General features: G+C 47.0%; 1 protein-coding gene across 4 annotated transcripts in view; it reads left to right on the top strand.

The window, feature by feature from the left end:
• The first annotated feature begins 6,267 nt into the window (after positions 1-6,267).
• The window catches only part of SLC19A2 (solute carrier family 19 member 2), a 22,512-nt gene continuing 5,964 nt past the window's right edge, over positions 6,268-22,815 (top strand). For 2 of the 4 annotated variants that reach the window (XM_064143234.1, XM_064143235.1), the window contains exons 1-6: positions 6,268-6,535; positions 6,643-7,248; positions 11,164-11,398; positions 15,300-15,492; positions 16,363-16,504; positions 16,729-16,897. In XM_064143234.1, coding sequence (XP_063999304.1) covers positions 6,362-6,535; positions 6,643-7,248; positions 11,164-11,398; positions 15,300-15,492; positions 16,363-16,504; positions 16,729-16,854 — 1,476 coding nt within the window. In that variant the 5' untranslated portion in view covers positions 6,268-6,361 and the 3' untranslated portion in view covers positions 16,855-16,897. Of the gene's footprint in view, positions 6,536-6,642; positions 7,249-11,163; positions 11,399-15,299; positions 15,493-16,362; positions 16,505-16,728; positions 19,155-22,815 lie in introns of those variants that run through there. The other 2 variants (XM_064143233.1, XM_064143232.1) reach the window with 2 other exon arrangements.

Below are 22,815 nucleotides of genomic sequence, written 5' to 3'. Positions count from 1 at the left end.
CATCAACAATTCATTTTGTATATTTGCCTCAACAGTAGTACTCTTATTAATACATTACATTTTGCATCATGAAAATAAAATTTGCAGCTTGATGGGGAATCTTCAGTCCTAATTAGAATTAATTTCACATGGTGAAACTGTATGAATAATTGCTTCATTGGAAAAAATCTGTTTCTTAGTATTTCATAACAGTACTTAATTGAGTTTTTCTTGATACAGCCATGAAGTCACAATGCAAACCATATTTAGCAAAAGGAAAAGGGGCAAGGGGGAAACAACTTTGGAGTCAGGTTTTGCCCTAGAAAACAAGTAATAAAGTCAGCAGAATCAGGATTTTGCACAACGTGCCAAACTATTTATGTTTAAGGTGGCCATGATCTTAGAGGTTTTAAGTAGATAGTTTTTTAATATACCTGTATAGTTCTGTATAAAGTCAGACAAATGCAAAACTGATTGCAGGAGAATGACTCAATACATCTGCATCAAATTTACAAGTTGGAGATTCTGTTTCTACTTGGATAGAACTTTGGTCAGCTCAGGTCACTGTCCTCAGCCTCTTAACCACCCACAGTCTACTCACTGTCAGGACAGAGAGGGAAAAAGAAAAGGCCTTGACACTGCAAACACTGTTCAGTAACTGCTGAAACCCTGTTTTAGTCAGAAATCCAAACTCCAACACTCCATGGGCTGCTACAATGAGACACTGGTGCTATGGCATGTCCAATAGCAGCAGTGCCTGGGCCCTATGCCAGCCCAGGAACATGGCCCATTGCTGTTAACAAAATGTTCCTGGCACAGCACAGTAGGATGATAATTGCTACAATAAACAACAAAAGTTCAAAACAACCCCTAACATGCACCAGACCCTCATATACAGTAATGCAAGCAAGCACAGGACCCTGCCAGTTAACACTGTAATGGCTACAAATTCTTCCACCTAGCATGCACAAGGCCTTACCGTGCCCCATAGTGATAGGATGAGAGGAAACTGACTCAAACTGTGCCACAGGAGGTTTAGATTGTGTATTAGAAAAAAAATTATTTCCTTCAAGAGAAGTCAGGTATTGGAGCAGGCAGCCCAGAGACATGGTCTAGCCCAGAGACCTAGAATGGTCTAGATTGGGAGACCTCAAAGATCATCCAGTTCCAACACCCTGCCATAAGCAGGGACACCTCCCACTAGAACAGGTCTCTCAAGGCCTCATCCAACCCAGCCTTGAACACCTCCAGGGAGGGAGCATCCACAGCCTCCCTGGGCGACCCATTCCAGTCTCACCACCCATCAGTGTCTCACCACCCATCAGTGTCTCACCACCCTCACTGTAAAGCACTTCTTCCTAAGATCTAGTTTGAATCTCCCCTCTTCCAGTTTAAACCCATTAGCCCTCATCCTGTCATTACAAGACCTTGTACATAGTCCCTCCCCAGGCTTCTTGTAGGCCCCCTTTAGATACTGGAAGGTAACTATAATGTCTCCCTGAAGCCTTCTCTTCTCTAGGCTGAAGAACCCCAACTCTCATATCCTGTCCTCATAGCAGAGGTGCTCCAGCCCTCCTCTGGACTTGCCCCAAGAGTTTGATGTCCTTCCTGTGTTGGGGACTCCAGAACTGCACACAGTACACCAGGTGGGGTCTGACAAGAGCAGAGTAAAGGGAGAATCACCTCCCTTGCCCTGCTGGCCACACTTCTCTTGAGGCAGCCCAGGAGGACACGGTTGCTGTCTGGGCTGCGTGCACATTGCTGGCTTGTGTTGAGCTTTTCATCAACTCAGACCCCCAGGTCCTTTTCCTCAAGGCTGCTCTCCAGTCAGTCATCACCATCCTTGAAGGCATGCAAGAAATATATGGACATTGCTCTTTGGGCCATGGTTTAATGGCCATGGTGGTCTTAGGCTGACGTTTGGACTTCCTCTTAGATGTATTTTTCAAACAAAACAATTCTCTGAAGCTTCCCCTTCCTCCATTCTCTCAGGTTTTCTTCTTTAGCATGATGTCATGTGGTCTAGGGTATCCCTTGGGTCAGGGATCCCAGAAGTATCCTCTCCCAGCCTCTTGTGCAACCCCAGCTTGCTTACAAGTAGGGCATGGTGGGAAAAATAAAAGACCTTGGTACTGTGCAAACACTGTTCAACAACAGCTGCAGCATCAGTGTGTTATCAGAGTTAGCTGCAAATCCAAAGCACAGCATTGTACAAGCTGCTAGGAAGAAAATTATCCCAGAGTACACATGATCAGGTACACAAAGTATTTCCAAATGCAAACAGAGGGGCAAATTCCTGATCCAGCTTTACAGCATGGCAGATGTGAAACATATCTGTCCAAGATCTGCCAAATCAAAGCTGTTATTAAGTGAGCCTGCAGGTGACTGGAAAACAAAGAACTTCTGCCAGTTTTATGAAGCAACTAGTGCATGTTCAATCTGCTTTTGGAACTCTGTAGTTCAAAACAATCCGTTTTGCACAGCCCTTTACACACTGGAATGAAATCCTGTGTAGGTTGAAACTGTCTGCAAAATACACAAGGAGAGCAAGAATTCCAGCAGCTTTCTGAAACTAAGGGATAAAGATGCATATCACAGCATGAAGGTTGGCAAGGCACAAGCTCTTTTGGGCTTTCTCTAAGGGAGAAATGTAGTGCCAGAGTTCAGAGTATTCAATTCTGGGCAATAATTTCTTCGCTTTCAAATCTGGGTGGATGCCTTCACACTGGCCTGTTGATCCAAAGGTCTAAAGTTAACTGCTTTTAGCCTCATGCGGTGTTGTAGTGGAGTTGCTGCCCTCTAATGTTTGTTCCAGCTTCCAGTTGGCCTCAGGGTGCTTAAAGCTGACATCTGCAGAGGACGCCGTAGAGTCTTATGCCTGAGCAAGAATAACCCTATGCACCAGTACAGATTAGAGGGTGGCCTGCTGGAAAGTAGCTCCACAGCAGAGAACTTGGAGACTTGGTGGAAAGTAAGTTGACTGTGAGAGAACAAAGTGTCCTTGTGGCCAAGAGGGCCGATGGTATCCTGGGGTGTATTAGGAAGAGTGTATCCAGCAGGTCAAGGGAGGTTCTCTTACCCCTCTACTCTGCCCTAGTGAGACCACATCTGGAATACTGTGTCCAGTTCTGGGATCCCCAGTTTAAAAGGGCTGGAGAACTACTGGAGAGAGTCCTATGGAGGGGATGATTAAGGGACTGGAATATCTGTTTTATGAGGACAGGCTGAGAGGCCTTGGGGCAGCTTAATCTGGAGGAGACTAAGAGAGGATCTGATCAATGTTTACAAATACTCTCAGGATGGGTGCCAAGAAAATTGTGCCAGTGTCTTTTTGCTGCTGTCCAGTGGTAGGACAAGGACATGAACTGGAACAGAGAAAGTTCCACCACAGCATGAGGTAAAACTTCCTCCCTGTGAGGATGTCAGAGCCCTGGAACAGGATGCCCAGAAAGGTGGTGGATTCTGCTCTGGAGACTTTCAAACTCCATCTGCATGTGCTCCTGTGTGACCTTCCCTAGGTAATCCTGCTTTGGCAGAGGCCTCAGTGATCTCCAGAGGTCCTCTTTGCCCCTTGCCATTCTGTGACACGGTTGGCTATGCATGAAGGCTCATGCTTTCCTTGCCATGTGCCACTAGGTATTTCCTTTTGCTTATGTCAAAACCATACTTTCCATTGGTGGTGGCAGCTCTGCTCCTCCATGCAGTAGCTGTGAAACTGTTTGTGCTTGCACTTGGATTGGAAGGGAGGTGGAGGTACGCGCAGACACTTGAGCAGCAATGAAGTAGTTACTGACAGAAGCACCACAGTAGTTTCTTTATCTCTTGATGCAGCAGACCAGTATTCAGACAGGTTTGTACAGATGACACTGTAAATTCTAAAGCTGATTCAGACAGCCCTTATATGACTTCTTGCTTATAGAGTGGATATAATGTCTGCTTTGGCCGCTTTTTCTGCTGGTAGTTCTGACCCAACATCTCCACTGTGAGCGTAGCAGGGCTGAAGCTGAGCCATCTCACTTCACTGAGGTTTCTGTAAGTCTGCAAAGTGGGTACCTCCCTGGTATAACATAATAAAGACACAAAGCTGCATAGTGTCCATGTATTAAATTCAGCAGAGATCATGCTTCTGTGCTACTTCTCTCAGAAACCTCCTGAGCTGTGCATCAACATAGATGCAAAGGTGAATCTGGACTGTGGGGCAACTTCACCTATTAGACACATCAGTGAGCATCTGTGGCAAGTGCCAGGAGAAATCTAGGGAAAAAGCATCAAATATGAATCTGGTCAGGACTCCAAATAAACATCCATCTTTTTTTGAGCACCCTGAAATAGCCATGAGCCTTGGTGGATTGCTCAGAATGTTAGGACTGTTCAAGATGACCTTAAAGGTGTGTTCCAGCCTTTATGATTCTATGACTTGAGACTTGTTGCAGGGCTTGCGACTTCACAAGTACTGATGCTTATGAGGCATCTTTCCATGACAGCAAAAGATTATTTTGGGCTGTTTATTTAAACATTACTATTTAGCACTGTCAAAATGAGATGCAACAGCTGTCCAGTGGTGACCAATTGCTGTTTTATATAACTCTTGATCCACTTAATCAGCATGCATTATTTCTCTTCTTGCTCTGGCTCAGGTAATTTGCTGTGTTTACTTGTGCTAGTCGTATATTGTAACCACTTTATCCACCTACACTTTCCTATTAGTACTGTGCTCCATTCTCCATGGCCTGTTACACCCAGCACTTGCATCATGCTTTAATTACAATAATCTCCTCTAGGTAGGGACTTCATCTTCTTGAATGTTTATACAGCACTCCCCAAAACATGGGGATCATTCTCAAGGTTCCTAGGCACATCTGTAACACTATTCCTTGTGGGAGCAATATTACATTAAGCCCACTGTGACCTAGATAGTTCTAAAAGCACCACATAATTCAGCCCAGCCTATCTTGGGCTACATCAAGAGATGCATGGACAGCACGTCAAGGGAGGTGACTCCGCCCTTCTATTCTGCTCTCATGAGACTCCATCTGGACTACTGCATCCAGCTGTGGAGTCCCAAACACAAGAAGGACATGGATCTGTTGAAGAGGGCCCAGAGGAGGGTCACAAAGATGCTCAAAGGGCTGGAGCACCTCTCCTGTGAGGACAGGCTGAGGGAGTTGGGTCTGTTCACTGTGGAGAAGGCTCTAGGAAGGCTAGAGCCTTCCAGTACCTGAAGGGGGTCTACAGGAAAGCTAGAGAAGGACTTTTTATAAAAGCCTGTGGTGATAGGACAAGAGGCAATGGTTTTAAACTAGAGGAGGGTAGATTTTGGTCAGACATTAGGAAGAAGTTCTCTACAGTGAAGGTGGTGAGACACTGGAACAGGTTGGCCAGAGAAGTTGTGGCTGCCTCAATTCTGGAAGTGTTTTAAGACCAGGCTGGACAAGGTTTTGAGCAGCACAGTCTAATAGGAGGTGTCCCTGCCCAGGGCAGGGGGGGTTGGAACTAGATGATCTTTAAGCTCCCTTCCACCTCAAGCTATTCTACGATTTTTCTCTGTACCATGGAGAGAATCTATTTTCAGCTTGCATTTTACTACACACAATGTAGAAGTCCAGGGTATCTTGGTACTCTAGTCTGACACAGACTAATCTTTCTCACTTTTCTTAAGCTCCACTGATTTCACCATCTAGCTCACGCCTTAATATCCACACCTGTCAGAGCTACCTTCACCACCTCTAGCTACATACACACTACATTCACCTCCTCCCATAGGGAGGTGAACGTGACCACCTTTGTGGCCCTCCTCTGGACCTCTCCATCAGACCTATGTCCTTGTGTTGGGGGGCCCCCAGAAATGAACGCGGCTCTCCAGGCGGGGTCTCACAAGAGCAGAGAGGCAGGGTCACGCCGCTTGTCTCGCTGGTCGCACCTCTTCTGAGGCAGCCAAGGACGCGAATGCTTCTGGGCTGCAAGCACACGGCTTTGGCTCGCGTTGAGTTTTTCAGCAACTGACACCCCCCCGCCCCAAGTCCTCTTCTTCAAGACTGCTCTTGAGCCACCCAAGGGCAGCGCCGTGCCCAGGCGATGACCGCGACCTGCCCGGGCGCCTTCCCGGCCGCACACGTGCTGCGCCGGCCCGCCCGCTCCTGCTCCCCGTCGCTGGCGCTTGCGGAGAAGCGGCGGCGGAGCCCAACCAGAGGGCAGCGGGACGGCCCGCCTCCCGCTCGCCGGCGAATAGCCTTCAAGCGCAGCTCCGCGGGCGGGAGGTGCCTTGTGGGAGGCGGTGTCGGGAGATGATCCGGGAGGTGACCCGGGACGGGCTCCGCCGCCGCCAGCAGCGCCGGCCTCGGGAGCACCGTCAGGTCTGGCCCGGCCCCCGCCCCTGCCCGGTATGGCGGGGCCGCGGCGGGCCCGGCGCTCCGCCCGGGGTGGCGGCGGAGGGTGTTGCTGGGCGCTGCCCACGGGGCTGCTGTGCGCCTACGGCTTCTTCTGCAGCGTGCGGCCCTCGGAGCCCTTCCTCACCCGGTACCTGCTGTCGCCGTACAAAAACCTCTCCAGAACCCAGGTACTGCGGCATCGGGCACCTCGCAGCCCTGCCTGGGTGCCCGCGTTTCTATTTCCATTGCAGTACGAAGGCGATGGGGGTTACCGGTGTCATTTTCTCCCTTCCAGGTGTTCAACGAGATTTACCCGGTGTGGACGTACTCCTACCTCGCACTGCTCTTCCCGGTGTTCCTGGCCACAGACTACCTGCGGTACAAGCCCGTGGTCCTGCTGCAGGGCCTGAGCCTCATCGTCACCTGGTTCATGCTGCTGTACGCCCAAGGACTACGAGCCGTCCAGTTCCTCGAGTTCTTCTACGGGATGGGGACAGCCGCGGACATCGCCTACTACTCCTACATCTACAGTGTTGTCGATGTCAATCTGTACCAGAAGGTCACCAGCTACTGCCGGAGCGCCACCCTGATAGGATACACGGTGGGCTCGGTGTCCGGGCAGGTCCTGGTGTCGGTAGGGGGATGGTCCCTTTTCAGCTTGAACGTGATCTCCTTAACCAGCATATCAATTGCGTTTGGCACAGCGTGGTTCCTGCCAATGCCACAAAAAAGCCTTTTCTTTCACCACGTCCCCGGGCAGCAGCTCAGTTGTGAAATGAAGGTCATGGACTGTAAAAATGGATCAGCTGTCCAAGATCACCCTGCTGTGCAGAGGGCACCTGGCTGGGAGGATGAATCACAAGTTCCCTTAAATGGGGAGAGTCACACAGCAGAGAAGCAGGTGAGTTGTGGCCAGAGTTTACATAAATAGAAGGTGCAATACTGATGTGGCCATCATGCATGCCTATGTGCAGACAAGTATACAGCAGTAGAGAAGTAATGCCCTTGAAGAAGAAGTATCCCATTGCTTATCTTGCTTCCTTATGTATGGGCACAGAAAATTTATTCCTGTTTTCCTATTGCCGATTGATCATGGCAGGCAGTGCCTTCTTTTCTGAAGTTGTTCTGCATTAAAATTCTCTGGACATCAAACTGCCATGCAGTGGCACCAAAACTGGTGCACATGTCCATCTTCTGTGTGTGCTTTTGGATGCTTGCTATCCTGCAGCAAAGAGTTGATTGTTCCTGTATTCACGTTTTGAAAACACTTGTCCTTGACAGCACTTGTAGGCTGATATTGATGAGTTATAGATGGACAAAACACAACTAAATTGCAGGAAACACCTCTCCATAACAACAGCTTAATGCAGCCTGTGAGGGCATTGAGGCGGTACCCTCACTTGGGACTTTTGTGGACTGCATATCTGCTGTCAGAGTCACTTGTGTGGAAACAAGCATGCAGGTGCTCTTTGGTGGTAGGAGGTATTGGAGCCCATGAGGTGGTGCACACCCTCCAGTTTGGAGACCCTATGTGTGTGGTTGCCTGCTGGCAGGTCACTGCTGCACTGCTCCAGATGATGTACAGAGAGCGTGTTGTGGCCGGGGGATTCGAAATCATGGGGAGAGGTTAGTCTTGCTCCTTGCTTAGAAGGAGGCTGTGTTTGATCTGAGGACATTCTGAGAAGAAGCCAGAAGGTAAATGTGGCTGTTAGTTTAGTTGGCTAATGGGTGTTTCACGTAGCAAGTAAGCCCTGGTTAGCAAAGCTGGGGGAGGCAGCATTCAGGGCTGTTTCAAATTTCTTCCATCTGCAGCTGGGAATTAAAGGTATTAACATTCCATGGTCCTAATCCAGCCCCATCCAGCACAGTCTTGTTGGAGAAGAAGTGTTTTTAGCCATGTTATACTTGCACACTTGAAGGGTATTTGTTAAATGACCAATTCTGTACCAAGAGTGACTACGCTATTAGTGTGACTTACCCATCGCTGTTGTCCCGGGTTGGGGGAGGTTCCCCCCGGGGAGAAGTGGACTCAGCACAACACAGAACCCTTTTTTTTGAAAGCCAGGGAAAGATGAAATTGTATTTTCTTATAGTATAACAATGTAAAGAGAGATAATAACTAGAGAAGGAAAAAAGGGAAAAAAAATACAACAACCTTAAGGGAGATGGGGGAGGGATCAAGCGGTGGCGAAGCAGCAAAGCAGCAGCAGCCAAAACAGCAGCCGGGGAAGATAGGCGAAGCTGCAGCAGCAGAAGCTAGCGGGAGAAGGGGGAGAACAAGCTGTGCTTCTAGACATTAAATTCTTGATGCTCCAATGAAATTATATTAATTTATCTATTGTTGCCATTTATGTGACCTATCCCTGGAATGTTCATCTCTCCCCTATGTCTGAGCTAGAGGATCAGCTCAAACGGCCACAGCTGTTGTGAGATTCCAAAGGAGTGGTGAGCACTGAAAAAGGGACAAGTACACTTGCTCAGCTCTCCAGAATTCGGTTCTACCACATGCTAAAAGCTGAGAGGCACTGGCACGTGGTCAGCGTCCTCCTTACTGAGCTGATGGCAGCCGTGTGCCATGAACATGGCTGGCTGTGTGAATGATCATACTGAAGAAGCACTGCCAAGTGGTGGGAGGTCAAATGGACCTCCCACTTTCTGGTGTATCAGGCATGTGCTTCAGTTCAGTGAGTCCTGTCAGGCTTTGTAGCATATGTGACAGTTCTGCCCCTGTACTCTGCACTGGTTAGACCACACCTTGAGTACTGTGTTCAGTTCTGGGCCCCCCAGTTTAGGAAGGACATTGAGATGCTTAAGCGTGTCCAGAGAAGGGCGACGAGGCTGGTGAGAGGCCTTGAGCACAGCCCTACGAGGAGAGGCTGAGGGAGCTGGGATTGTTTAGCCTGGAGAAGAGGAGGCTCAGGGGAGACCTTATTGCTGTCTACAACTACCTGAGGGGTGGTTGTGGCCAGGGGGACGTTGCTCTCTTCTCTCAGGTGGCCAGCACCAGAACGAGAGGACACAGCTTCAGGCTGCGCCAGGGGAAATTTAGGCTGGAGGTGAGGAGAAAGTTCTTCACTGAGAGAGTCATTGGACACTGGAATGGGCTGCCCGGGGAGGTGGTGGAGTCGCCGTCCCTGGAGCTGTTCAAGGCAGGATTGGACGTGGCACTTGGTGCCATGGTCTAGCCTTGAGCTCTGTGGTAAAGGGTTGGACTTGATGATCTGTGAGGTCTCTTCCAACCCTGATGATACTGTGATACTGTGAGTTCCCTTTCTTGGCTTTCCTGCAGCAAAACTCGAGTTTCACATGAAACCTTCTGTAGGAGTAATGTTCCTAAAGTCGCATTGTCACAGGCTGACCTCGGGTTGTTCTGTTGGGCCTCGGAGGAGTGGTGTCTCCGTGTGGATCAAGCCATTGGCATTGGCAGAGCACCTGTGGGGCTGGCTGTGTGGAGCTTAATAAAGATGCTTGGGAATCTGTGATGCTTTGAGGAGTGGAATAAAGGGAGTTCAGGACAGAGTTAGGCTATGATTTGTGAGGGTTTTAATGGAGACAGTTAGTTGTGTTGTTTATGGAGAATGGTCTTTCCCAGGCACACACTGCATGACTGCCTCAGGGAAAGGGGATACAATTGAGACACGGTTGTTGCTGTTTGGAAGTGATTGAAACTGGATGTGCACAACAGCATGATGTGCAATAGCTCAGCCCTGTGACAGTGCTGTGTGTGTTCCTCCACAGGGAATCCAAGTTCATAGAGGCTGGGGGTGCTGTGTAAGACTTGAGGGCTCTAGAACCAGTTTCATGTGTGGTAATCCTTCCTCTGACTTGGACAAGAAGTGTCTTGCCTGTCCATAGGCACTATAGTGTGTGCATGCAGCAGCTCTGCCTGCAATGCAAAGATGTGGTTATTTCCTGTGCTGCGGTTGGCTTAAAGTGGTTATCAACAAGACTGTAACAGCCTGTATAGAGAAAGCATTTTTTTTGTGGTCATCTGCTGTTACTAAAGCTGATCTACTTTTTTTTTCTTTCCTTTCCAAATCACTTTATGGATTTGCCTCCTTTCATGGTCTTTCTAGAAGGGTTTGTAGGGGAAAAAACCGGTTCTATCTCCTATCATTTGTCAGAGCACTTGTGTGTATAATAGGAACTGCCGTTTGCAATAGTAGTGTCTGCTGGAAGTAGCTTCTGTTTCTTTTTAGATCCTGACGTGACATCTCTAACCTCAGACCTTTGGTAAACATTGACAGAGGTAGTGTGTGGCACACTGAGATTACAGATATTCAAAGGAGCAATCTCTGACTGGAAGTACTAAAGCAAATCAACTGCTTTGTGGGAAAATAGACTCTCCTGATTGATGGCTTTCGTGTTTTCTGTACTACCACACTTGGTTGAATTTGAATTGGAGCTTAAATGTGTCAGTGATGCTTTTTTGGCTTTGTGATTTGAATGACTGGCTTCTGATCTTGTCTTGTCAAAATGGTTTTTGTATCCTGCTCTTCTGTGCCTCTTTTCCCTAGTATCATCCAGCTGCTCATGTAGTATTTCTAACATCTAAAAGTTAATGCTCTCTGCTTGAGAGAGACAGGGATTGAACCACACTTGGGAGTGAACTCTCCCATCTGTGTGTTAGGGGACAGTCCTGGTTAGGGCTGAGACTGTGGGGTGGGGTCACTTTGTGTACATTACTCTGGAGGTTTGTGTCCAAGAGTGACACTGTCACTCACCAGTGATCAGACCACTTGAAAGGGGCAAATCGTGGAGCAGTGTCAAGTGTTTATAAGCAAATACTAACACTTCTCTCCTCTTTCTTCCCCAGTCTATGCAGGAACAGAAAGTAGACATCATAAAGGTGCTCAAAGATCTCTGGCGGGACTTCCTGCAGTGCTACTCCTCACGGACCATGCTCTGCTGGTCTGTGTGGTGGGCATTGTCCACCTGTGGCTACTTCCAGGTCATCAACTACGCTCAGGGCCTGTGGGAGATGGTGCTGCTGCCTTCTCAGAGCACAGACATCTACAACGGTGCCGTGGAGGCAGCCTCAACACTGCTAGGTAAGCCTTTGGTATAGCTTGTACTCTGCTGGGAGAAATGTCTTGTGTCCTCCAGGGTCACTAGAGTGTGGTTTGGAAGTGGTTTGCATTCCTCCATACATGCAGGAGAGGCAACCCTGGAATTTGGGGTGAGTCTCTGCGGACTTGGTGCTCATTGTTGAGTTAGTTGCTGCACGCAGCCCTAATTCTTGTAACTTAGTATGTAGGTGTTTGAAGGAGCCTCCCAAGTCAACTTTTTACTCTGAAATACTTGGCAGAAGGTTGCAGGCTTGTGACTGACTGTGTTCTTGACAGTCACTACGGCAGTGGATTTGGTTTCTTCCCTCTGGCAGTATAAGGAACACATGAATGTTTCCTGTACGCGCAGCGTGCAGTGAGCCACATGTGGTCATTTCGGCACTGCTAAGTGGAAAAGCTGCTAAGATGAAAGGAGTTGCTTGACTTGAAAGGAACAGGTGCATTACTCAATGTAAACATTTGTTTATTAAGTTGTTTAATATTTTTCCATTGTAGAAGTAGGACAATACCTTTTTAATATAGCTAACATGCTCTTACAGAGGCTTTCTAGGTGTTGGTGCAGTATGTTCCATTTCTTTAATGGAAACGGTTCCACCTTCTGTTGTGGGCATCACCTACTTTGGAGCAAAAGAAGCCACAGGTACACAAACAAGCAAGGTGTAGTACTTTCTTGGTCGTGCTTAGTCCCCTCTTGGAGTTCAGTGGGAAAGTGTGGCTCTTTCATAGTTCTAAAGGCTGGTCTGTCACTCATTGTTACTTGGGTTTGAAACTGTTTGCATCTTGATTCTGAAAGCTTTGGCTAATAAATCATCTTTGGTGAGCTAAACCTGCACTTCTTAATGCATTTAGTCATATAATGTTCCTCAACTCTGAGATGATGCTGTGGCACTTACATTTCATTTGATTTGGCTTCCTTTACCACTCTGTCTTAGCCCTGCAAAGGAAAAGAATTGCTGTCATAGGAAGGAAAAGAGGACTGATAAAAAAGGAATATTCTTCCAACTTTTGTATCAATATTTTTGATATCATAGTCCTTTTAAAAGGCTGTGAACAATGGACCAATAAAAGAGAAGGTGATTGGCACTAAACTAATGTAAAATGAAAGTGTTTAGTTCCTAATTTTGGATTTTTTTCTTTTTCCTTTCCCCTCTCTAGTATATTTTTTATAAATGGTTTAATCACTTTGTGTGATGTTTTTTGAAAGCAAATTAGCTTTTGTCTCTGAACTGCTCAAAAGGAAAGAACCAAGAAATCCTTCTCTGGACACAAATTCATTGGAACAAATGAAGTAATAAATCTCAGCTAAAAGCTTGAAGATTGTAACAGGACTGGAAGGGGCCTATTAAGAATGGGCATCTAGTGCCCTGACTTCCTAGGCACTACAGCAGATCTTAGATGCCACTTCTCTTGGTTTCTATTTTGAACTTACTGCTAAGCAGTTTGTCTTTGTCATGCTGAGGCTGTATTTTAGCACAAAAATCTTTGCTCTAGGTCAAGGCTTTCTACTTGTACTTTGATGAAGTTATGTTTTGTGATCACTCCATTGTCTTACTAGCCCCTGTGCACCAAACCTGGTTTGAGATGCATTGTTTTTGGAGGTGGATGACCTGAACTCCGCTCAGCTTTATTCAGCAAGGCCTCAGCCTTGTAGAAAATCATACTGGTCTCTCTTTTACCTTTCCTGGTGCATCCTGGATACAAATTGCCATCTTGTGGCTTAGTCATTCTGTGCTGGGTTATGAGCAGTGTTTGGCAGCCTTTGTGTAAGATGCTGTTGCCGTCCCTGCCAGTACCCGTGCAGGTCTGCAGAAAGGTTTGGGTTGAGTGTGGTGACTCAAGTGGCTCTCAGCTTCATAGCCTGGGCAAGATAAATACTATTTCTTCCAGTGAGATCAACTTGACTGTTAAACTGCATCCCTGAGATGTGGCAATCATTTATCAGGTTGGGTTGTGAAACCACTGGACCAGCTGTAGCTGTCTAATCGCAGGACACAGTTTGTGTGTCTTTATTGTAGTTGTTTTCTTTTACAGAGCAGAGAGAAATAATTAATTTTACTCCTGAAGGCAGTGAAATAAAACTGCTTTGTGTGAATTGGAGAGGAATACAGAAAGTGTGCTTAAAGACTTACAGGAGAATACAGAATGCATGAATCCTTAACACCTGATCCATGAGAACTCCCCCACAACCAAGCCAAAGCACAACCCCCAGTGCTCCTTTTCTCCCTCCTGTTGTCTCCCACCAGGCCCAAACAGGCCTGATTGTGCAGCAAGACATTCACTGTGGCCTTGAAGGCCACAGGCAGGTTACTCCCCCGTTGGTTACTAGATAAGACTCCCTCTGGAGAGCCAAAGGAAAGGAGAGAAAAGAAGGATTTGGCTTTGCTGCCCACTTACAAAGTCATAGGAGAGTTATGGGGTTGAATGACAAAATTATGTTTTCCAGAGTCCACTCCCTGGACCTCTCTGGTCCTCTTGGAGAACTGTATGGATTTCTTAAGAGTACCTGGGCCAAACCATCACAACCTTGTCATAATCAGGTTAATAAAATCTTGATTCATAGAGGGGAGTACAGCTTCATGATTTGCCATGAGATTAGCAGATTGAGATTGATGTCTGTTACCAGATGTTGGAATTGCTGAGACAGTGGAAAGAAGGCTTTTGGACTTAGCTTCTTTTGAGTCTTGGGGTTTTGCTACTGGGGAAACCAGACTTTCAATGAGCAAATGTCAGTTGAGCTATTTGAAAGCAGGCACTGGAGAGATGAGTTTAGTGGGGGGAAGTAAATCCTTTTCCTTTGGCCTAGCTACCTTCACTGGATTGCAAGATTGGTGTGAGATTTAGTGGGGTTGCAGGCTCATACACACTGATGGTACCTAAGGAGGCTCTGTGTGCTTGAAGCATTTCTTGGATAGGCTGGCCAAGGGCCACAAAGCACTCAGATGATGCACCGTTGTACTTCTGTACAGTGGGCAAATGCTGAGCACAATCCTGGTTTTCAGACCTCTCCAGTAGGCCTCCTTTTGTCACTGTGCTCTTTAGCTTGCTATGTGGAAGCAGTGTCCTCGTGTCCTTGTGCTCTTGGTTGCTGTTGGGCTTGTTGACAGAGCAAGGCCTACTTCAGATGGAAACTTTCTTGTGATGTGTTTGAGCTTCTCGGTAGTTACATCAGTGATAATCTGTGACATACTTTGTCTGCTCATTGAGTTATCATAGAATCAACCAGGTTGGAAGAGACCTCCAAGATCATCCAGTCCAACCTAGCACCCAGCCCTATCCAGTCAACCAGACCATGGCACTAAGTGCCTCATCCAGGCTTTTCTTGAACACCTCCAGGGACGGTGCCTCCACCACCTCCCTAGGCAGCCCATTCCAATGGGAAATCACTCTCTCTGGGAAGAACTTCCTCCTAACATCCAGCCTAGACCTACCCTGGCACAACTTGAGACTGTGTCCCCTTGTTCTGTTGCTGGTTGCCTGGGAGAAGAGGCCCCCCCCACTTGGCTACAATGTCCCTTCAGGTAGTTGTGTCACCCCAGAGCCTCCTCTTCTCCAGGCTAAACATCCCCAGCTCTCTCAGCTTCTCTTCACAGGGTTGCATGAAATATCACAGGCTTTCCATCTTGCAAGTTGTCTTCTCTCCCCATCCTCCTCCTTTGTAAATTCCAGCAGGAGTTAGAAACTTGTTCTCTTTGTAAAGGACTTGCACCATCAGTGGTGTACGACTGTAGGCTGTTTCCTGGGAGACCTGGATTTGAATGCCTGCTCTTGCTTACTCTTACAGCTCAACACAAAGACAACAGTAAAGGTAGGTGTTTCTGTACAGTCTCCAAGCTGCTCCAATTGCAACTGCTAACAGTTACACTTTCCTTCCTTTCCCTCACAGGAGCTGTTGCAGTGTTTGTTGTGGGTTACATAAAGACATCCTGGGCAACATGGGGTGAAGTGGCACTCGCCCTGTTCTCCTTTCTTATTGCTGCCACTGTGTACATCATGAACACCGTGGGGAACATCTGGGTGTGCTACACATCCTATGTTGTCTTCAGAATTATCTACATGATGCTCATCACAATAGCAACGTGAGTGTCACTTCAAGGTGAATTGCTCTCAAGGTGTGAAAGCTAGTATCGTTTATATGACTAAAGTTGCCTGCCAGGAGTTTGGTGAGAGGGTTTGTACTGTGATTCAGGTTGGAAACTGAGGCACAGAGATGCATGTGACTGGCAGTCTTCCCAAGCTTAAAAGCCTTATGACACTAAAGTGACTACTTCTAAGTATTAGGTCATGCCGCTTGCCAGGGGAATGGTTTTCGTAAGCATGGCTGGAGTGAAGGGTTAGCAGATGAGGATAAATACTTTGCCTGTGTGGAAGTATCAGCCTCCCCTAACTTGTAAGGAGGAAAACTATTTGTTTTGATGTTTGTCACTCTGGGGAGGAAAACACAGCTGCTGTTGAACCACACGTGCATAATTGCTGCAAGATGACTCGGGCACAATGAGGGGTGATGCTGAAACTAGTAAGTACAAAAGGAATTCTGGTTAGAAGGATGCAGGAGGCTATGGACCACATTGTAGTTAGCTGACACTTTGAGACTGCCAACAGCTGTCTGATCTGAGCATGTATCTTCTCTGTGTGATAAGATTATTTAGCAACATTGGACAGGAGGACTGCTTTAGTAAGGCTGAAACCCACAGAACTCCCAGTGTTTTGTCTTGGGGTATTTAAGCTTTCTATATGCATTTCTTCTAACTTCTATGCTAGTCTGTAATGGTTCTATTTAGAAAAGTACACTCAGTGCAAGGTAATTTGGCTGTAGAAAATGCCTGACCAGTTTTCCTAAGCCTTCAAGTTGCATATTTAATTGTGCAGAGATGTTCTTCATGCTCTTGCACTTCCCTCTTTTTTTTATCTCCCCATCCTTATGTTTCTTGTCATCCCTATCTTTCCAGGTTCCAGATCGCTTCAAATCTCAGTGTAGAACGGTATGCCCTGGTGTTTGGGGTCAATACTTTCATTGCCTTAGCACTTCAGACACTGCTCACTTTGATCGTTGTGGATGCCAGTGGACTTGGGTTGGACATTGTTCCCCAGGTATGATAGACTCTCTTAGCTTTGCTGATGAGAGGGAGAAAGGTAAGCCAAGTTGTGAAGCTTGTCGGCTACCTGTTTCTGGGTCAAGGGTTTCACAGAGGAACAATGACCCACCCCTGCTATTTTAGAAGAGCGAGAGAACTTGTGTCTTAACCTTCTTACAGATTTGCTAACTGCTTGGTTTAACCACTCCTTTTTTTCATTTTCTTTCCTCTTCTCTGCAGTTTATGATTTATGCCTCTTACTTCGCGGCCATCTCGCTGGTGTTCTTGGGCAGTGGCATATACAGTGTTATGAGAGCTTACAGAAGAAAAGAGCAAATGCACAGCAGATCTCCTGAAAGCCAGTAGTGCACCAAGTTGAGATTCTTGGTGCCTACATATGAAGATATAGGTCTGTTTTTTGATCTCTGCCCTTTCTTCCCAAGGCAGGCACCTTAACGGTATTTGATCCATATTCATACTACATTAGTAGCACATTTTAGAAGGTAAATGTACTAGCTCTTATGTAAGTAAGAGCAGATATCTTCTTTCTAAAATGCCTTTTGTTCTTCTGTTGCATATATGAGATGTGCAGCAGAGAACTGTAAGCTGTCTCAAAGATTGAAAGCCTTAGGAGGTTTTGGGTTTAGGCTGCGTTGTTGAAAAGACAGCCTCACGATTGTCTAGTCAGCTGCTGCTCTGTCACTGAGGTGCTGCTGCAGGGCACACAACAGACCTCTATGTGAAGAGCCCCAGGCCTGGGACAGGAGGTGGCCTTAGGCTGATGGCCCTGTGAAGCTGGATGCTTGGTTTTAAGGACTACGACACTCATGTTTATGCATATGCACATTTCCTTGAGTCACTTGTACTGTTTGCTGTTTCTGTCTGTCACCCCAGCTGCCAAAGTTTTACAGTAGTTGATCATGGTAAAGCAACATTTCTGATTCCCAAAAACCTGTGTCATAGAGCAACATGTAGCACTCATGAATTGGCTGTCAGCAGCACCACTTGTGCCATGAAAGTCTGTGCTCAAGAGATTGTAAACCTAGAGGGGAAGCTTACAGGGAGATTGAGTAGACAAAATGCCAATTCAGGGGACCCTTGGACATCTTTGCCTTTGTCCTTTAGGACTGCAGATTCCTGGAGTCACTGCCTTGCAGCTCTATAGAGGGCTGTGATTGGCGAGCACTGAGGGTGGGGCACTGAGATGGTGGATAGCACTGAGAAGGAAGGTGACTTAACAGGCTTTTAAGCTGTTGTTTGTGACCTTGGAGAGTCATGAGTCTGGTTACTAAGTAGACACTTTCAGTTATGGTAGCTAGTACAATGGCTGCCTGAGGCTTTGAAAAAATGCTGGTTTCTGGTCTGTTAGTTTTCCCCCTTATTTTAAAATGCCTTTATGCATCTGGTGGGTCTCTTTCCACTAATTTTGCCTCCTCTTCCCACCGAAGCAGAACAATGAATGTTTGGAGTGGGGTAGTTCTTTTATTTTGTTGAATCGTAAGAAATTTGGCATTTGCTTTATATCTGAGTTTTAAAAATAATTTCCTTTTTTCCAAATTGCTTCAGCAATGAGAAGTTGCACAGAGCTGTGCTAGTCTTGGACACCTGGATCCTCAGGCACCAGGACCATCACAGCAATCTGTAGTATGCTGTGGAAATGGACTGTCCCTGTTGCTGTGCACGTTGTGTGAAGTGTACAGAACTGACAATGGAGAAGATGTAATGCAGCATGCTTCCCTCTGTGCCTTCTCTGTATGTGTGGTTTAGAGCTTCTCCCAGCAGAGCCTGAAGCAGCAGCTAGGATTCCTTGCTTGCTTCTAGTGTCATAAAGACTTCACACTACTGGGGTTTGGAAGGCATGTCTTCCCTTGGTGGGACAGGTGTAGCCTGTGTCATCACCTAGGGAGTTTCAGCCTTTACCACACGAGGTGAATAATTAGTGTGTTTGGGATGTTCTGTCTAGGGTCTGGGGAGCCCTTTCGGGCTGGTTGCTCAGGAGAACTCGCTCCCCAAAGCTTCTCTGTGTTTGCAGGCTGTCTTCTAAAGCAACCCCTTAAAAAGAGTCTTGGCTGTACTGGCATGTGCACATGTAGGTTTAACTGCCTTATCCTGAAATGGAAACTTGAAGCCACCCGTGTATATATCCCTTTCTTTCCCCTTTTTTTGGTCAGGTGTTTTGATTTGTTTTGGGGGTGTTTTTTAAACAATAAAATTTGAGGCCATGAAATGCTAGCTGATGAGCTGTCCTGGGAAAGAGATTGTGCCTATCCTCTCCTTGGAGTTCCTTGGTCTGATGGCAGTTGCAACAAGGCACGGGGAGCACTCATGTTCATACAGAACCGATGTGTGATAGGCTACAAACCAGTTATTTAAAAGCAAGTGAAAAAATAATGAATTAAAGTAACAATATTTTTTCTACCAAAGTAATGAAACTGGCAACTGCAATAGAGAGGCATGCTGTGTCTTCAGACCTAATAATGTATGGAAACCACACCTGGTATGTTGTTCAGGTTCCAGTGCTGTTGCTGTGGTGATGAGGTGACGGTAGAGCCTCACTGGAGCTGTGTGCAGAGTTACTGATGCCTGTGAAAATCTGTAAATGTGTTGACAGTGCTGATTGGTTTCTAATTCAATAGCTATTTTTGTTAAATAAAAATGCTCTGAGATGTCCTGTGTGACCAGTCTGTTTTGTGTTTTGATACTTTGCTAATCCACGTCACTGCTGCTGCAGGTTATTGTGAGCATCTTTGTTAAAACGAGGGGAAAAAAGACCCAACAAGACAAAACATGCAGAAAGAAGCCTTCAAGAGCTCACAGTTGTTGTCTGTTTTGCGTAGGTTTGCAGAGCTTCGTGCAGGTGTTGAACTGAGGATCCTTAATTGCTGAGCAGTTCAGAAATACCACTGTAGGTCCAGTACAGACTGGTCCAGTGTGGGAGAAGATCACTCGCTGATGCAGAAAGTAACCCTGGTTAGGATGTGTCAGTCTCACTGAGGGTGCCTAAGGAGAAGCAGGTGTAGGTGTGCCAGGCAGGAGGACCTTTCTATTTGCATTGACCTAATTACAAAATCGAGACTTTAAGGAGAAATGCTGTAAACTCCCCATCCTGGCACACCCATGTGTCACAGCCTTGGAAGGCTTACATTGTCTTGTGCTTCTAGAGGAAATGGCCTGTACTTGGTAGTACACATTGGGCTGAAGGAGAAAGTGGGCTTTAAATGTTTGCTACTAGTCTGATGGTGTTTGGTGTGGGTTGCAGCCTAACAAGCTCTCTACACAACACCAAAGGCAAAAGAAAAGGAGAGGGGTGGGGGGGTGGGGCTGTGCTTTCTTACGCGTTTGCTGGAAAGCCTTACTGCTGAAGTAGGAGGAATAGAACTGCAGCATGTCAGGCTTGCCCTGAATTTGATTCCTCTGCTTTCCTTGGGTGAATGCAGGAGTCAGCTGTGTGAGGATGAGCTTCTTGATAGTGTAGGTGATTAAAATCTCTGCTTGTGTATGACAGGAAGGTAACTAGTAGCTCATACAGGTATAGCATTACCCTGGATTGAAGTGTTTGACTCTCTGGTGCAAGATGCTGTGACAAGAACCCTGAGGCTGCTCTTCGCTGCAATGGAAGCGGGTCCACGTGAACTGTGGTAATCCTCCTTGCTCCTCCCATCACATCCTACCACACCATGTACAGCTGAGAGATCCGAAAAGGAGCAGACACCCAGCTGTTGTCAAGCAGCTGAATTCCTGCATTAGTGATACAGCACACAGTGCAGTCTGGTGGAGATAAGTACTACACATGGATGGTGTGTTGGTCTAGGATGCTGAAATTGTTTCTTTGTTCCAGTTGATGCTGGGGGCTGCTGGAGGGTGAGTGTTATCGCTGAATCTGTCTCCTACACTGGGATTGCTGTAGTGCTGGTAAGGTGTATAGTTTCTGGGCTTTAGAATCAGTTAAAAGAAGAGGTCAGGTGCTGAGCTTGTTCTGCCCAAAAAGCAAGGAATAGTAAAAAATGCCAGAGGCTGCTGCTTCAGGGGCATTACCCACTGCTGTTGCTCCAGGCTAGCACTGGCTGTGACAGCCCACCAAGGCATGGCAGGGTTACACTGAACTGGGCTATGGCTGTGTGCATGTGAAACAGCTGACTGCTCTGGCAGTGCTCTGAGGTGAAGGGAGAGGCTCTGCATGGAAGTGATTACATTTTCTTCTGTATTGTTATGATTGTAGCCAAGTACGGGAAAGGAAAGGGGGGGACTTTAACTATGGAAGGGGCAGGAGACTGGGAGCATTGCACCCTGCTCCCAGTGTCTGTTGACAGTGTGTTTCCTGCAACACCTACAAGCATTGCTAAGGTGCTTGTTTATTATTGCTCTCGGGGTCTTGCATGGTCTTTGTCAAACACACTGGCTCTGGGTGAATCAGTGTTCCCTAAACACAATGCACTAGTGACATGGAAAAGAGCAACCAACCTGTCAGGGCCTGTCTTTAGAACTCTGTGCTGCTTTGTCTGTCCTTGGGGACTTGCATTGCTTAGCTATTGTTTCCATTGCATTTTTTCGTAATGATGCTCCATAGCTCCCTCATGGATGGGAACATCCAAAAACCTGAATTTAATGACAGCTAGGTTAATGAATGCATGCTTGATTTCTAAGATAGACCTTAAGATATTAAATAATTACCGAAAGCCACAGCTTGATCCTCCAAGAATGGGCTCTAATCCTTGTTTTAGGATTATGCCAATTTGTAATTAGTCAAATAAAACATGTCTTGTGAATGCCAGGAGTAGCACTGGCTTGTAAGATGCATAGTCTTGCAATAAAAGCAGGGCAAAAAGCTTTCATATTGTGCCCAGTTCTCTCTGTTTGGACTTGCCAAAGCTACCTGTCTGTAACATGAAAAATCAGAAGTTTGGCATGTTGTCTTCAGGAGCAGGATACCTGTATGACTCTGGGTGAGGTCAGTGGTCCAAGCTTCTCCAGGCACAGCAGGAACTATTGCTAACACTTGGGAACCTGAGTGTTATCTCAAGTGATTATAAGGGAGTCGTTTCCTACCCACTGAAAACAATGTCAAACCCCATTTCTCTTTCTCACTGTATAGTCAGACTGGCAGAAACCCTGAGGTTATGGAGTCCAGCATCCTCGTGTGGCTTGTGGCCTCTAATAGCAGGTATCTTTGGTGACCTGATTCCCCACCTTGAAGGGGTTTAGCTTTCCTACTGGATATTTCTTTGATTAAAAGGGTAACTCTATCCACACTACTCTGAGTTACCAATGCCCCTGCTAATTTATTCATGGCTGGTTTCAGCTCATATTTTATTTCATTAGTGCTTTAGTACAGGAAGTGTGTTGCCCTCTGAGGTGCGTGGCCTTCTGGCACATTTGTAGGCTGTCATCTTTAACTTTGCTATGCCAGTGGATTTGGCTGGGGGCCATGGCTGTGGGGGGGACAGTGTGATGGATGAGGCATGTAGTGCCATGGTCTAGTTGATTGAACAGGGCTGGGTGATAGGTGTGGCTGGATGATCTTGAGGTTTCTTCCAACCTGGTTGATTCTATGATTCTATGGGTGCCATGTTCATGCTGTCAGTAAGGACAACTCTTTCCCTCCTCCCATACCTCCACCCTGGGGTGTCATGCAGTGTGGCTCAGGCCTACGTGCTGGCAGGAGGACTAAAGGGGGGGGGAGTCGTCTCCTAAAACGTGGTCCTGGAAAGCACTACATGGCACTGGACTGGCTACTTCAGAGGGCTGCCAGTAGTGTGGGCGGCTTTCCCTTGCTAGGAGCTGCCCTCTCTGGGTCAGGGGAATCACAGCATCATGTTATGCACTGGGAGGTTTATCCCTTGGTGTGGGGATGGTGCTGTGAGTGGGAATTGAGTCTGATACAAGCTGGCCTTTGGAAGTCGTTTGGGCTTTTCTAAGAAGAGAGCATATCTGCTTCCTGTTGAACTGCATCTATCAGGGTGAAGCTAGAGTGGCTTTCTGTGGTAACCATGCTTATTGGGAGCCTTTCAGAAGTTATCAGTGTGCTTAGCTGTTCAAATGCCACTGTTGCTTTCTGGAGGCTGGGTACCACAGCCACAGCCCTGCCCTCTGCAAGGCCTCCATGGGCTGCAGCAGTGGCAGCCTCTACCTGGTGCCACCATAGCCAGCATTTTCCTCAAGAGCCTCTGCCCAATGGCAAACCCTCTGTGTGCACCATGGCAGGTTTAGAGGTTGCATAGCTGGCTGTGCTTATCACAGGGGCACAGCATCCACGGTCTGTGGAGCTGTTAGGCTCTCAATACAGGAGGCTATGAAGTGCCATCTCTTCCCCAGCAGCTCTGCTGAGTA

This window comes from Pogoniulus pusillus, chromosome 5 (genome assembly GCF_015220805.1).
Source record: "Pogoniulus pusillus isolate bPogPus1 chromosome 5, bPogPus1.pri, whole genome shotgun sequence".
NCBI classification, from domain to species: domain Eukaryota; kingdom Metazoa; phylum Chordata; class Aves; order Piciformes; family Lybiidae; genus Pogoniulus; species Pogoniulus pusillus.
This window is presented reverse-complemented; position numbering and strand designations above follow the sequence as displayed.